General features: G+C 38.5%; 2 protein-coding genes across 4 annotated transcripts in view; both read left to right on the top strand.

Moving 5' to 3' along the window:
- Window positions 1-17369, top strand: part of LOC137084567 (NACHT, LRR and PYD domains-containing protein 12-like) — a gene marked incomplete at its 5' end in the record, with an annotated part of 382843 nt that overhangs the window by 98002 nt on the left and 267472 nt on the right. The gene's annotated exons all lie outside the window — the stretch shown is intronic.
- Window positions 8796-10935, top strand: LOC137085341 (uncharacterized). 3 transcript variants are annotated; one of them, XM_067451900.1, is made up of 9 exons: window positions 8796-8926; window positions 9031-9146; window positions 9236-9358; window positions 9501-9566; window positions 9664-9752; window positions 9825-9930; window positions 10023-10128; window positions 10214-10347; window positions 10420-10935. In XM_067451900.1, the coding sequence occupies exons 1-9, from the start codon at window positions 8854-8856 to the stop codon at window positions 10513-10515; spliced, it is 909 nt and encodes a 302-aa protein (XP_067308001.1). In that variant the 5' UTR covers window positions 8796-8853; the 3' UTR covers window positions 10516-10935. The 3 variants fall into 3 exon arrangements, with proteins under 3 accessions (XP_067308001.1, XP_067307999.1, XP_067308000.1); XM_067451898.1 differs by having other exon boundaries at window positions 9664-9930; XM_067451899.1 differs by lacking the exon at window positions 9501-9566 and having other exon boundaries at window positions 9664-9930.

Raw genomic sequence — 17369 nt, 5'->3', positions numbered from 1 at the left:
GCTCCACAACCATTTAAAAAACAACAACTTATTTGAGATATTTCAATCAGGCTTTTGCTCGGCCCACAGCACCGAAACAGCTCTGCTTAGGGTGACAAATTACCTTCTAATGACAGCTTATTCAGGATCACCATCACTGCTTATTCTCCTCGACCTAACAGCGACATTCGACACAGTGGACCATACCATCCTCCTGGACCGCCTCCACAGTACAGTTGGACTATCTGGAGCAGCACTGCGGTGGTTTCAGTCCAACCTTTCTGGCTGGACTGAGCCTGTTATATTGGGAGAATGTGCGTCCAGGCTGCTCGACCCAATCTTATTCATCCTCTACATGCTTCCCCTCGGTCCTGTCCTCAGCAGACATGGACTATCTTTTCATTGTTATGCTGATGACACGCAACTTTATATGAAAACTCCCCAGAGCCCCTTCACAGCTCTGTCATGTCTCGCCACATGTCTTGAGGAGATAAAGGTATGGATGGGAAGTAACTTCCTCCAGCTGAACTCCAGTAAAACTGAGGCACTACTGGTTGGCACCCCTCATCAGATCCACTCCTCTCCCTTATCCCAGCTCATCTTTGATGGCCAGGTCATCACTTTCTCCTCCTCAGTCACAAATCTAGGGGTTCAGTTTGACCCACAACTGACCCACAGTCAAAGCAGATTTGTAAAACTTCCTTCCACCACCTTCGAAACATCTCAAAACTCCGTCCCCTTTCCAGATGCAGAGAAACTTGTATATGCCTTTGCCTCCACCAGGCTGGACTACTGCAAAAGACTCTTCAGTGGAATTTCTGGCAGAAATATCCAGATGCTTCAATACATCCAGATCAGCGCTGCCAGAGTCCTTATGAGAGTCCGTAAATATGATCACAACTCGCATCCTACATTCATTGCACTGGCTTCCTGTTTCATCCCGGACTGACTACAAAATCCTCCTGCTCACTCATAAATGCATCACTGGACATGCACCTCTATATCTACAGGAACGTATCACTTTGAAATCCTCCACCTGTACCCTCAGATCATCAGGCCACCTGATCCTTCAAGTCCCCACCACCAGGCTTCATACCATGGGAGATCGAGCTTTCTTCTTGGCTGCACCGCGGCTTTGGAACCACATCCCTAGAGCTGAGAGCATTACAGAGCTTGGTCCAGTTTGAAGCTGAACTGAAGACTTTTCTGTTCAGAAATGCTTTTATGTATTGATTGTTTGTATTTTTCTTTATTTTTACTTTTTATTATTGCCCCCCCCCCCCCTTTTTTTTCCATTGTTGCACTTTGACAGCATTATTTATTTTGTTTAAGTGGTCATGTTTAGCTTTGGAGATAGACTTAATGTGTGTCATTGTTCTCTACAGGTTGAGGGATTGTGGTGTCACAGATGAAGGTTGTGCTGCTCTGGCTTCAGCTCTGAGATCAAACCCCTCACACCTGAGAGATCTGAATCTGTCTGGGAATAATCTAGGAGACTCAGGAGTGAAGCTGCTCTCTGATCTCAGGGAGGATTCACATAATAAACTGGAGACACTACGGTAACAATAGTTTTTCAAGGGTAATATAATGCCATTTTTGTACAAGTTAATATGATTCTTTGGTGTCTAAATGAAAATTTGTAATATACTTTAATTACAAATTCTCATTAGTATTGTAAGAAAACACTAATTTTACCGGGTCAAAAACAGCTCTGTTTTCAGCAAGCCATTCTCGTGCATACGGCTTTAAATGATAATGAGCTTTGCTCACCTCGCCCCTTTGTTCTGTTGGGCACTTTCACACACACACATAACCAGTGTTGTCGTTGACAACAGTAGAGCCGAAAGAATGGCCAAGTGATGTGACGCGAGTCTCTGAAGAGATCTGTGCAACTCCAGCAATATGAACGTGTCGACCCGGGAAAAGATGACAGCTGCAACGAAATTCTACAATTAAGGCTAAACAGGACGTTTCTGAATGGTTGGTTAATGTAATGTCACTGGTCTGTCTTTATGTACTAGCAGGGTAACGTTAGCATGAATGCTATGTGTTTACTGATGTTTACCTTAGTGAATTGACAGATTGATGTTACAGCTAATGCCAATAAACTTTGTTTCTGTAAATGTCGACTTGTCAGTGATGCTTAACATTATCAATGCAGGTTAATAACTGTTACAACAAGTTTTTTTTTGACAGTAACTTATAAACTATATCTACATAATTAAGCTTATGTTAGTTACCACGTCCATGTTAACTTTAAAACCGTCGTAACGTTACACAGTTTGTAATAACTCACTTACCATAACGCGTTGTTCATTATAAACATGGGATTATGAATTATATTGAGAACGTCATACATAGAAAGCATGCCGTAATGTAAATTACCCACTTTAGCCGCATTCATCATCGTGAAGTGTGCACGCGTTTCAAACTACTCACTGGTGAGAAATGCTTTGCGGTTTGAGCAGACATAAAAACATTGATGAAAACAAAACTCAGCCACTACGTCTTTAGCTTAAGTTTCTGTAGGTCTCTGAACTTTAAAGTTTAGAGTTTAAGGGCCCTATTTTAACGATCTGAAACGCAAGTGTCAAAGTGCGAAGCGCAAGTAACTTTGTGGGCGGGTCTCGGCGCTGTTGCTATTTTCCCGGCGGGATAAATGGCTCTTGCGCCCCGGCGCAAATCTAAAATGGGTTGGTCTGAAGTAGCTTCATTATTCATAGGTGTGGTTTGGGCGTAACATGAATAAACCAATCAGAGCGTCATCCAGCATTCCCTTTAAAAGCAGGTGCGCAAGTTCCATTATGGATTGCTATTATTATGGCGTATTTACCAGGCGCACGCCAGGAGCGGTTCACAGCCGAGGAGACTGATGTTCTTGTAAGAGCAGTGAAAGACAGAGAAGTTGTGCTGTATGGGGATGGGAGAAACCCACCCAAAATAGCGTCGGTTAAACAGGCGTCGGTTAAACAGTTTTTTCAGTCGTTTTTTTTTTTTTCTGGTTTTTGACGGACAAACCAATTTGTCAGATGTCCTAATATACATATATGTCTTGCCACTATTGGGCAAACAGGTCTGATCCTTAATTACTACAATTAGCCTGAATAATTTGTAAGCTAGATTTATGCCTATTTTTCACATCTTCGTGGCACATCACAATGATTTCCGTAATCTCATGTGTTAATATTTTTTTTAGTGTAACAATTTATGATTTGCAAAAATAACTGTTGCATCTGTGAGAATACATGAGCAAAGTGTATTATGGTAATGTACATTATGGTCAAGCATGCGCCCTTAAAATAGCATAATGAACAACGCGCAACGCGCCACTGACTTTAGACCAGGTTTTTTCTGGTCAGTAGCGCAACTGTTTAACGGAACAGCAAAATAGCACCAGGGATTGTTTGCGCTGGAACACGCCTCCTTTTTTGCGCTGAACCGCCCAGGGAGCGCAAGTTCATTCACTAGTTTAGTGGCTTGCTTCTGTGGAGGGAAAAGCGCACTTTGCGCGGGTGCAAAATAGGAATGACACATGCGTCGGTGTACAAAGTCAATTGCGCTGGGTGAAAGATAGGGCCCTAAGTGTTTAATTCTGCTCATAGTGTTGTGACTGATTGTGAAAATAATATTATTTTCATCTTTTCCCCCTTAACTGACTGTGTGTGTTAATCTGAGATTTGGGTTGTTTATTATTAACAGATTTAATTTTTAGTGGAGTGTAATGATAATTTCTGCTGGTTCTGTAACAGCTGTCTGGTGTGTGAAAGTGACCTTTCATGACCTTTTGATTTTGTAAATCAAACCTGTCCTCGAGGCACCCCATCCATTCACATTAGGTATGTCTTTCTTTATCAGACACACCCAATTTAGCAGGCAGTCTGTGTGCTTTGGCGCATTTTGGCGCATTTTGATCATGATTGCACTACTTTTGATTAACACTTGGAGGGGTTTTTGTTGTGCAGACCTGGCAACCCTGTCCCTCGGTGCGTGGCCTTTGAAGTGTGCAACCTTCACTTTTGGAAACCGCTAGCTACTGACACACTCACTAATGTCTCTAGTAATGAGCTGATGAGTTAAATCAGGTGTGATAAATGAGGGAGACACATAAAGTGTGCAGGGCTGGGGTGCCACCAAGACAGGTTTATAAACCACTGAGATGGACATTATATTATCATTTTTGGGAATTAATTAATACAGTTCAATTAATACAATACTAGTTAATGCTCCGTTTCCTTGTGAAAAGATGTGACAGACATAATGTCTCATACTGCATATTTGACTGTGTTTTTAAGTATTAGATGACAGTCTGATGTTCTGCTGATGATCTGATGGTGAATAAGGATCCACTACAGAGACTCACAGTCAACAGAATCAACAGAGACTGAAGATACAGTGACTTCACTGTTATAAATTAAGACTTCATTTAGATTTCAACGATCCTCTGACAGACCTGATGAGGCGGCAGTGAAACACCTTTTATTTCACAGCAGCAAATTACAGTTTCTCATTCACAGATTAACCATTTTATTTCTATAAACACACAGTATAAATTCAGTATAAACTAATGCTGGATTTTTGATAGAGAATATAAAGCCTGAATGTGTTTGTGTTTTTGTGCTGTACCAGCAGAGTATTCGCATGTCTGGCTACAGGACTGTATCCCATGCAGAGAGTTCTCTTTTCTCCTCGTGTAGCATTTACAGTCAAAGTTATGGATTTTCCCCATTTCTCTGTCTTTATCTCCATCAAATGTTACTATCGATATAGCCTGTGATATCTTACGGTCCAACTCGTCTGACGCCAGTCCGATACATTCTTCCTCATCTTCATCTTAGCTCAGTTGTAGATTAGGGAAGTTATTCAGTCTTATTATGCCACTTACTATCGTCGCTCAGATTGTCTTCGGAAACAGTGAGCGCTTGTTCATGAGCATCCGGTTTATTGAAGTAGTACTTCAAAACTCATTGGCCGGAGACGCCCCCAAAGAAGGACCTTGGGGCCCGTTTTAAAACTCCCGGGCAACAAGATATCTTTGCTTTTTGTTTTGCTTCACGCTTCACTAACTGCCATGGTTTTGCGGTGACTTCTGCTTTGATCGTGCGGGCCTTTCCTGCCTACACGCAGCGTCCTCCGAGCTACCCAGAGCTCTTCATCACCACACTCCAAAACTCCGTCTGAACCTCGCCGTAGAAAACTTCCTTGAGTCTGCGCAGTGGTGCCACAGAGTAGCCCTTCGCGTAGCAACCAGCTAACGCCATCCAGGATCCGGCTTTTCACCCCGCATAACCAACTATTCATCCCTCTGACCATAACAACCGACCACCAGCCGAGCAACGCCGTGCTAAGAGGAACCCATGCTCTTAAGAGCATTCAAACGCAAGTACATGACTCTTCATTCTGGCTGAACTGGTAAAAATCATATCTAAGCGAACAAACTAAGGTTGACCTGCTAGTATATTGATTCTCAGGTTGTGGCTAAGGAATCATTGGGACTTCACTCCTTTCCATTAACAAACCTCCCTTTCCCAGTAACTGTATGAATGTGTGTTTTTGTTAGTTTCTGTGTGTTTAGAATAGTCCAATAAACGTTTGTTTACCTTTTTCATCTATACAAGTGTCTTTGGCTATGTGTTACTGCCTCAAACTGATCGATTGTGTTAGCTAAGCTCAAAAACTGAGCATAAAATTTATATTATTGCCGTTGTAACGGGTAATATCCCGATTCAGGATTGATAATGTACTCTAATTTCAACGTATCGCTGGACGAATAGTTGATAAAGAGTTAAATATTAATTTTGAATCCTTTTATATGTATCATGGTTCCTTTTACTGTAATTCAACACCCCTTTGAGTTATTTTATCCAAATCATTTCCTACAGCGTCTATCTTCAGTGAATGTTGATATCAGCTAGAGCCGGTGAAGCAGTCGATTCCGTTCCCTTCCGGAATTCCTGTTCCCCCTCAACGAAGCATGTCTGTTGATAGCGGATGCAGAAGCAGCTAAGCACAGCTGGGTGTACGGAAAGCGAAAAAGGCCAAAAGTGTTGGCGCTACTTCCAAATGTCACACGCACTGCAGCATAATAAAATGATTCTCTCACACACACTCCATTTATTCTGTGAATTTAATTTTGCACTTGTTCTTGTAGGCCTATTATGTCTGAATGTATGCAGTTGAATTCTACCTATACGAATTAGTCTAATTTGTCCATGCTGACTTCAAAACTCAATGCCTCATATTATTGTCATAAGGGAAACACATATTCAGATGTTTACGTTTTTTTTCAATGGAAATTACATTAAATTGACCTGAAATGAGTTTAACCTATTTTGATGAGGTAAAACAATGTAAAAACACATCTTTTGATAACTTTTTGCTCATTTAATTTCAGTGTTATGTTCCCTGTCTAAAATGAAATAAATAAATACATTTGAATAAAACCATATATGGCTATTATTACCTTTAATATTTGTCACATGCAAGATGCAAGGGTGCAACATAACATTCTTATCATAATTACCATACAGCTTCAGAGGGCACTAATTAAATCAATTAATCAATCAAAAAGGTAAATAAATGGTGTTATAAATTGGGGAGATGACCACACAACATTGTCACCTGAATTTCTATTCTTGCTGGCGAACTCCAACAATGGATCCAAAAATGTATGAGGAGATCTTTAATTATAAAACTCAAGGCACATATCCGTTTGGCATAAAAAAAGAGCATAAATATGTTATCCGGAGACGTTGCTACAATTTTCAAGTTGATGGTAAGCAAAATTCTAAATACTCAAAATAAATGATAATTCCTCTACACATAGCTCCACTGACAGGAGTGAAGTAGTGATACACCAAGACTTGGTACAATCAAAAAGTAAATACTTGTCAATGAACTATATGTATAATGGACTTGCTAGCAACTAAAACATTTAAAAAATATGTTGTTTAATTTTGCCTCCTTCCATTGGGCCTTCAAAACCTCCTTGCAGGTTACCTGTTTAGATTTTACTAACAATAAAGCTATTTCATTAGATGGCCAACTTTTCCACATTTCCTCCAAAAATGTACGACGAAAAGTGGTCGTTGGACAAAAAGAGGCCAACCAAATATTCTCAGAATTCCACGCCAGCCCCTACGGAGCACACTGTGGAATGGAGAAGACAAAGCTTGCCATTTCAGCAAGGTTTTACTGGCCTGGAATGGGGGTGGACATTGATAAATGGGTAAATACTAAATTGTTCCCTTTTAACTTTGCTGTTTGACATACAAATGGATTGTTTTGGAATTAATTTCTTGCCTATTTCTGAACATTAGGTTTTGCAGTGTGCCCAGTGCCAGTTCAGCAGACTGACCATCAAGCAGGAGCCCAAGTACATCCCAATATGTGTATGTAAACTTGTCCACATGTATATGGAGTTTGAGATGGGTAATTCTTGGGGTCACCAAATTGAAATGTATTCATTGGGCTATATTATTTTTAAGGTGGATAAACCTCTGGAACTGCTGGGCATGGATTTGGTGGGAAAAGTCAACAGGACCAACCAGGGCAATGAATACATTTGTGTCCTTGTTGACTATTATACAAAATGGTCCGAGGCCTATGCCATCCCCAACAAATCGGCAGCAGTTGTGTCACGCTGCATAGTTAACTTTTTCTATAGGTTTGGGGCACCAAAGAGGATACTTACAGACCAAGGCACTGAGTTTGTGAACCAGGTTTGTAGTTTGTTGAATGAACCAAATTAAGTATGCATGAGAAATGTCATGTTCATAAGATTTGTTGGATTATGATTTGCGCACATTTATGATTCTAATCTATTTAAATTAATTTTTAATGTATGTTTTGCAAACAGATCAATGAAGAACTATGCACATTCCTCAGTGTGGAGAGAAGCCTCTGTGCCCCATACCATCCACAAACAAATGGGCTTGTGGAAAAATTAAATGGAACCATTCAGAGGTAAATCTTCATTAACAGGTTGCTTTGTGGGTGTGCAAAATTCAAGGAAATAGTTGTCTTTGCAACTGGTTACTCATAACTTTCAACTTATTTTGGTTCTGACTCTAGAGCCTTATGTAAACTAGTGGATACAAGGCCTGAAAAATGGGATGAGTACCTAGATGCGGTAATGTTTGGTCTTAGAACCAAGACGCAGCTAACAACTAGGTACTCACCGTTTTTCTTAATGTTTGGCATGGAGGCGAGATATCCCTGTGAGGTTCCTGAGACTTATGAGGTATGTTATAATTTACATGTTCCATATAACTATCATTATAGTATCAATTAAAAGTTAATGAAATTATTTCAATCTTCAATATTGTTTCTGAAAAGATCAACAGCACAGTGGAATCTGTCATTGCAGAGGACACAATATCCAAGGCCATTTCTCTAAAGGAGAAAATGGACAACATTGTCAAAAAAAATGTAACAAAAAAACAGGACAGGACACAGAAGGTGGTAAATCAGGTACCATTCTCCTTAGGCCAGAAGGTCCTAAGAAAAAACATAAGGTCCCAGCAAAGGAAAGGGGGCAAGCTTGAGCGCAGCTGGTTGGGACCTTATGAAATAACGCATGTTGAAGAAAAAAGTGCTGATTTAAGGGATGAAAAAGGGAAGATATTCCCGAAAATCAACACCGATCACCTCAAACCATTTAAAGAAGACACCCCCCGGATACCCCACAGAATTACCCAAGAATCACAACATAAAAGATCGCACAAAGAAACTGGACCATGCCATTCACTCCCACCTGTAGACCTCACCATCACTAAGTCACAAGAAAACCAGCCCCCACAATCACCTATATCCACACAATCTACCATTTCCTCTCCCCTGTCTCCACTGGACTTGTCAAAAAAATCAACACTGGAAATGCCACATTCCTCACCTGTGTCCCACACCACTTCAGTTGTACCAGCTGACAAAACAGACACTGTGCATAGCTGTAAGTGATGTAAAGTCAGATCTTATAAAAGCTCCATATTAGTCTGAATTCTAATATATTTGTATGGTGGTAGGTGCAATGCTCTTTTTGGTTATCCTCTGTAGATATCAAAAGTGCCTGGGCTGGAAACAACAGCTATGTACTGCTGTCCAGAGTGGGACCATATAAATTATTTTATAAAGACTTTCAGATTGGCCCTGGGAAGGAGTTGGAGAGTGAGGTACACATTTAATTGATTTTTAACAGCTAAGCCTTTCATCTGCACATTAATATTTTGTATTAATGTTTAATTTTGCTATGTTTGTCAAGGTTATAAATGCATATCTGTCACTGAAGGTGAGGGACCACAATTTGACCTCACCGGGAAAAGCCTTCCATATGGACACCTTTGCCATGACCGACATGTGGAAGAAAAAGTATCGACGGCTCAAGGTGTCCTGTAAATTTTAATGTTGTTATTTTGCATTTTATTATTGGTGTTAATATCCATCTTTGTTTGGGACTGTGAAAATTCATTTGTTTATTGGTACATAGGCTTTAGTGAGCAAGGTATATGCATCACATTTTCTTTCAGGTGGACCCAGCAAACTATGAGCTAATAGTGGGCATTGTGAACAAGGGCCACCACTGGTTCCTAGTTGTAAGTATTTGTGGTAGTGAATAGTTTTCCAGTTGATATTCTCCAATATTCCTGTTGTCGTATCGTGTTGTCTGGATATTTTTTGCATTTTATTTAGGCTGTATACCCATCTAAAAAAAAATCCATTCTGCTTGACTCAATGGGAGAGTCCAACATCAAGAAGAAAAGGTGTTTGGAGACAACAAGGTATTTTTGCACCACAGTCAGATGTAGTGTTATTGTGAAATTATGTATTCTTGAGAAAACTCTTGTTTGTAGAGCCCTGATGACAGAAAATGGCATTTCAGCTTCACAATGGGTGTGTGAAAGCCTGCCTCACCCACTTCAGAGGGATGTTACGTCATGTGGCGTTTTCGCTTTAAAGGTTTTTTTTTTTTTTTTCAATAGCAGTAAATAATGTTCATTAAAATGGTATGATACCTTGCAGTGGTTTTATTTTTGTGGTTACTTCCTTAGTTTGCAGAACACATTCTGCAAAACACTGCAGTTGACTTCTCCAACAGGCCACAAGATGTAACCCAATACAGAATGGAGATTGCTTTATTTTTGCTCCGCCAATCTGGTATGGCTTTATAAGCTCTTGACTGTTATTGACCTATTCTTTTTGATGTGCATCACTTTCATTAGTGTTGTACTGTACCTTATAGATGACCTAAGTGATCTGTGCCACTTTTGTGGGGAGGCAGAAATCTTTGAAGATGCCAAAGATGATGATGAGGCAAAAGACACAGATGATGATTCGGAGGATGACGCAAAAGATGCAGATGGAGATATCCAATGGGTAACTATGGCTGCATTTTTAGTTGGTGTTGCATACACTAAATAATAATAACAAATTTTTCTTTTTTTACAGATTTCCTGTGACTACTGTGGGCGCTGGTTCCACATGAAGTGTGTGGGCAATCCATCTACAGAAGATGAATACAAATGTGCTTCTTGCATTAAATGACTATTATGAAGCAATTGTTTTTGGAGTTTGTGTTTATTTTTCACTTTTGGTAAACCGTTACACCTGAAAATCGGTGTCTGAAAACAAGCAGTATGTCTTTACTTTCAAAATATAAAATGTGACAAACACCTGTGAACATCTAACCAAAGCCTTAGTAAACAATACATTGAAATCGATAATACATTTTAAAACTGACAAGAAATAAGCAGGGTTAAACTGGCAGCTGGAAACCCTCGCTTCAAAAAAAAAAAAAAAAAAAAAACCTTTCTGAACCTTTCGGCTTCCCGTACATCCAGTTGTGCTTCGTGCTCACGTTATTTCTGACGGTACGCATGGTAACTCGGCAACTACGAGTGACTTGCAGTATGTTTGCGTAAAGGGAAACAGACATTCCGAAGGGAACAGAATCGACTGCAACACCGGCCACAGCGCTGCATTACTAAGTAGCCACGCTTCCCTTGGAAGGCGGGGCAATAACAAGCCGGCTTGTCCAGTATGGAAATACACAAAGACAATGACACGCCAATTATTGCAATTTATTTTTTGCAATAAACAAATGTTCTTTTAAATAATGATGGCCAATAATTCAAATCCGGACCTCTGTATTTGTCCGATGTGTAGGCTGTACATTTTGTGAAATAATTGCCTAATACACCACCAAGTTCTTTCCATCTGAGCTCCCTGCGGTCCATGACTTTGTCTATCACCACTTGTCAACATCAAAACATTTCAGATGACCAATCAAAAGAGAGATAGGTGGGCTTTGTGTTCAGAAAAGGTGCTGAGCACAAATTCCAGCACAAGGCTTTAGTTAAATGGTCATACAGTGCGAGATAAGATGCAAGTAGCTAAACTAAACATTTCATATTTGGCAGCTGTTTTAGGATTGAAATGTGAAACTACCGAAACTACCTAATTTATAACGTAAATAATTTATGTGATTTAATGTAACAATTAGCAACTGTCAATGTGAGAGGACAAGAAATATTAATGAATGTTTTCTTCATATAATGCATAAGATTAATAATGAATGTATTTATATTGTGAATTAATAAAAAAAATCATGTCAAATCACATCATTTTTGATCAATGTATGTGTATGTGGGCACCAGAGCCCAAGACAAATCTCCCCATACAATTTCAAGCTTTGATGTCGACTCAACATTTATTTGATGTCAAGATATTTTGTTAATGTAATTTTGATTTCATTTAATGTCAAGCTTCGATGTCAATTCAACATAAATATGACAAACATTGTCATAATTACATCATTTATTTACATATTTTTAAAAATATAATTTCAGTGTCAAGCATCACTCAATTTCAACCTAAATGAACAATGACAACATACACGTTCAAATATTTAATTTATGTAAAACTTACAGGAATTAGAACATACATCATGTATGGTGTATTGAAGTGATGCAGTGGTTTCAAAATGTATCAATGCACAAAATCCATATTTCTGTAAGACATGGCTAATACATATGAAAGGGTTTGTCTTTCACCCATAATGCATTCAAGACCTTGATGACCCTACTAAGAAGTAACAATGGCTAATGTTAAATGTACTGCAGAAATTGTATTAGTTTTTAATTGCACAGGTCAACTTTCTTAATTGTGTTTCAAGTCAAATCATGCTCCAGAGGAATAATGGGTCATGCCATATCAAATCAGACAACATCCAGGAAAATGGTTGCTAGTCTCAGATTTTGCTCAAAGTAATTTTGTTGTTGTTGTTAAATTACAATGTTTTCATGCATTTTTTTCACCCTTGTTTTTGTATAATTTCTATTCATAAACACCTTATCTTGGAGGCCATTTAGATAAAACAAACTGAAAAAGAGCAGAATAAATTCGACAATAGTCAAGTAAAAAACAGAAAAAGAGCAAAAGAATGAACAAATTGAGGAATAAATGATCAAAAGCACAAACCTATGAACGAAAGAAAAACTGTAAGCAAACAAACAAACAAGAACAAAATAATGAATACAAGACAAACAAACAAAAAAAAAAAAAACAAACATACAAACAAAGCGACGCGAGTGCTTGCACATAAAACTAATTTACTACTTCGTTCCCAAAATACTCCAATAGTATGAAGCTGCAGACTCCTGGCCTAGAAATCTAGACGGACCCTAGCGGCAGCAAATCTAATCTGCCCGCGAGTGTCGTCTAGCTACTCAAGCTGTGTCTCATTTCAGAAGGCTGTGTCCTCCCGAGGTCGCATTCGAAGGGTGCACACGTCAGAAGGCCGTCTCATTTCAAAAAAGTGAGTAGGACACTTCAAATGCGACCTTCGAATGAGTCCTTCTTTCACATGAATTCAGAGTGTGCATGAGGTGTAGCCTTCAGGGCTGGAGATAACCTATAATTCTTTGCGTCGCCGTTAACAACATCATATTTTTTCATATTATATGAAAAAACGGCACCACCGCCAGATATACATGCAAGCGTAGGTGTGGTGTTTAAATTAAGTAGTTCAAGTTTTTTTTTTTTTTTTTAAAAGCTCTATTACCTCAAACAGATAGTTGTGGTAAACAGGATTACAACTGTTTAGTGCTTTTTAAACGTTTAGAACGGTACATTGCTCTCAAGACAAGAAACATTTCACAGTCATTTTCAAGTTATAAATAATTTTCATTCATATAAACTTGCGTGAGAGCGCAACGAGGCTGAACTTATGTCCTGCCCGTGTGTCCTACGAAGGACATCTCGTTTAATTCTGATTGAGGACACTCCGTATACTGCATCCTACACAGGACGTGTCCTCCGGAGGACGCAGCCTTCGAAATTTAACGAAATGAGACACAGCTTCAATACCCTTCTGAGCTGTAAATGGCAAACTCTTGTCGGGCCAATCACATCGTGTATAGAGTCGGTGGGCGGGGCCATAATGTCCACGGCCGAGTTGCGTTTGCGTGCTTCTAGTAAACACAGAAACTGGCGAACGGCGGTCTTTCGAATCAGCTTTGACCACGACTCTGGAAGACTTGGAGTTAAGCTTTTCTCTGAGAAAAGAACAAAGAACGGCACTGAAGTCATTCTTAAGAAGGGAAGATGTGTTCGGAGTTTAGCCGACCGGATACGGCGAATGTTTAATCTGTCAGCGAGCTCTGCTTCACCTTCGTTGCTCTGGTTGGTGTAGCGCTATCCTATCGCGTGCAGAGGGAGTTTGACAGACAACCGTTTATCCGCCCCTCAGATTGAGCCGTCAATGGTGAGTTTCCAGACCAAACATCTTGATGTGGCTTGTCAGGCTATCAGACTCCCGCTCTCAGACATTCTCAGACCTCTCGTCTTTTTGAAACAGCGCCTCCTGCTGTTCTGGAGATCGTATAACACCCTTATGCAAATATGATGCAATAATTTAATTTAAAGTTTTCCAAATAAATGTACAAAAATTAACGATTTTTCAAACATATTTGCATTCCCAAAAAATATCAATGTGTTCTTTGACTAACAAATTACCAGGTAGTTTTTATTTTATTTTTTATAAATAATAAGAATAGACAAAAAATAAGAATAGACCCCAATAATTAACAAGTCTGTCCTTTAACCATCTTGCTGTAAACAGGACAAAGCAAAGAAAAAAAAAGTAAGAACGATTGTGTTAGTGACTTTACTTTTCGTCTTCAATTGCATAAGGTAAAATAATAACTGTACTGTAAATAATACAGTTTACAATTAGTAATACAACTGTTCAATAGCTCAAAGCTCTGCTGGATAAGTCAAAAAGTCAAAAACTTCACAGATGGCCTGGAGTTCATTTGTAGTTTTCTTTTTCCTGAGGTAGGCTCAAACATGTTTGTCAATGGGATTGTTTCTGTTATTGCCATATATGCAATGTTTTATATGTTAATTTATTAATTTATACAGACAGGCCTATGTTAGATTCATGGCCTATGTTAGATTTAGGCATACTTATCACCCTCAGTATGTTTGTCATTTGCATTTGCAAAAATATATAATTTATTATTACACATTATTTTTGACCGTGGCATTCATCTTTTATTTTAGTGAAGTCTAGGAATTTGATAGTGATTGCCAAACACGTGAAAAAAGAAGGAACAGTTGCCTACCAGAAAATACAGTTAATATTTTATCTTATGCAATTGAAGATGAAAAGTAAAGTCACTAACACAATTCGTTCTTCCTTTATTCTTTCCTTTGTCCTGTTTACAGCTGATGGTTAAAGGACAGACTTGTTTATTATTGGTGTTTTCTCTATTCTTGTTTGAGTTTTACTTTGCATTCCAGATATCAAAAAACAGGTTTTGTAATGTTAGCAATGTATAATGTCAACTAGACCATGAGCATAGGTTGACCTGAAAGAAACATTTGAGTTGGAATAAAAAAAACAACATTGTAGCAATATAATATCACATATTATCAATATTGCATCCTATCTGGAAAATGGTGTCATACGATCTTCAGAACAGCAGGAGGCGCTGTTTCGAAAAAACGAGGGGTCTGACGCCGGCTTCACACTGCACGCGTAAGCAGCGCGTATTTTTTTCGGCGCTCATGTTAACAGATGAGTGCATTCACACCGGCAGCAGAGGCAGCGCAGCGGCGCGGAGCAGGAGCAGAGCAGAAGCGGCAGTGCCGCGATCGTTTCGGCGCCGGCTCTATTTTTGACGCGCTGCTCACGATGAATTAAAGCCACAGTACATTGTTCTGATCAAAATTAACCTGGTTAACATGAAAAATAACACATTTAACCATGAAATAATTTAGTGAAGTGTTCCGTGTGTTTCTCAGTCACCGTGACATCCGGCGCTGTGGAAGAAAAAAAAGAAAGTTCTACACAAAAACCGAAGTCACTGCCATAAGTTTTTGCCTGAACTACAAAACTAATTTTAAATAATGTATGCCAGTTTAGCTTAAATTAAATATGAATTAAATTATGTATATATTATAACTATATGCTGGCATAACAGAAACGATAAACAAAAAGCAGGTGGTGTCACAGGCAGTGTTTTTCAGAGTGCACCTGTCCTGGAAAGACAGCAATGGATGACACTCGTCTCCTCGTGGAGGTTGAGAAGCACAGTTCTCTGTGATCCACACAGTTTGCTTTATAAAGACTTGCAAGTGAATCGAAAAGCATGGGAGGAAGTTGGTGAGCGTGAGCGGCTCTTGGTGCTGATGGTAAGTCATTTTAAAGTGTTTTTTGACAATCTTTCGTTGTCTCACGAACGAACAACTAAATATGGATAGGTAAATAGAATATACACACATTAATATAGCTCACATACAGTATAGACATGTAGATAGACTATGATGTGAGTTATTTTGTCTTTTTTTTAAAAACGTTAGATAATTTGCTCATTTAGTTAATAATTATTCGATAAATCATTAAGAAGTTTCCTCTTAGTTATTACAGTCATTTATGAATTATCTTTAAGAGGTTTATGATGGGTAATGCATGTAAATTTGATGCCTATCCAATATTTCAAGACGATTTCCTGAAGTTTCTCTTTTTAGCAGTGTGCTTTTCATGAACATATAGTGCGATGGCCTTTCTTCTATCAAAAACTCGCACTAAACGAAATAAAAAAAAACATCAGAAACAAGTGAAACGATTTTTTAAAAATAATGATAAATGCTTCATGATAAATCTGAATCTTTGCTTTATTTCCATTTCAAATACATTAAAGAGAAATGCAAACTTATCCATTATAGAGTACTCTGTACACAACTGCGCGCGACAAACGCTGCCTGAGTGAAAGCAAAAAGTGCGCGCGCTGCTACTGCTTTACACACGCTTCCTCTGGCAGATGCCAGCTGCCAATGGCAATAGTAGTAGCCTACGCACGTGCGTAAAACACAGTTAATAACATTTGCTTGATCACTATATTAGCTGTTTATTAGAACTCATTAAGCACATATGCCTTATGAGTGACCATATCTTAACCTATAGCTGAACAGTAATTCGAGGTTTGAGGCAAAAGTCAAAAGTTATTAGTGAGAGTTAGACCCAAAAAGTGATACACATACACACATATATAGGCCTACATTATAAATAAATAAACATAAAATGTTATATATATATATTTCTTTCTTTCTTTCTTTCTTTCTTTTCCCTTTGTTGCACTTTGAGATTCTTCGGAATGAAAAGTGCATTATAAATAAAATCTATTATATATATATAGTATATATAAATATATACTATATTTATATCTATTATATAAAATATAGTTTTGGGGGATATTAAGCTTGAACTAGGAATGTAAAAAAGAAAAGAAAAATAAAGTGTCTAAACCTCTCTCTTTCTCTCTCTACTATATTATTAACTCTCTCTCACATCCAGTATGGATGGATTAACAGACACAAACCCCACCCCATCCCCCACATCCAGAAACACTGAGATGGCAAATTGTTGTCTGTTAAATAAAAAATCTGTAATAATGATAATAGGCTACAGTCAGCAGTGCAGAACAAAGAAATGAAACACGTTATAACACAATGTCCACCTTTCTCAATTTTTATTTAAATACTTGGCCTAATGATTTTATGAGACCACTTATCGCAAAGATGTAGCCTTCTGTACTTGAAAAATAATTTTATTTATTTATTTTTATTTTTTAATCCTTTTTTTCCCACACAAAATGGGGCATTAAGAGTTTATCAGGTTTCATCATGGCATAGCCTACTACTGGGGGCCGGAATGGGACAAGCACCTGATTGGGTGGGGCAGCTTGTCATTGTAACCAGATCTCACGGCAATTATGTATTTTACTTAGTGGATGATCAATTCATATGACCTTACTCTTACGAATTCATACGTTTTTGCTAAATCGTGCGTAATTTACGATTTGACAAATTAGTATGAATTCATACGAATGACT

Source organism: Pseudorasbora parva, chromosome 8, assembly GCF_024679245.1.
Source record: "Pseudorasbora parva isolate DD20220531a chromosome 8, ASM2467924v1, whole genome shotgun sequence".
In the NCBI taxonomy this organism is placed as follows: domain Eukaryota; kingdom Metazoa; phylum Chordata; class Actinopteri; order Cypriniformes; family Gobionidae; genus Pseudorasbora; species Pseudorasbora parva.
This window is presented reverse-complemented; position numbering and strand designations above follow the sequence as displayed.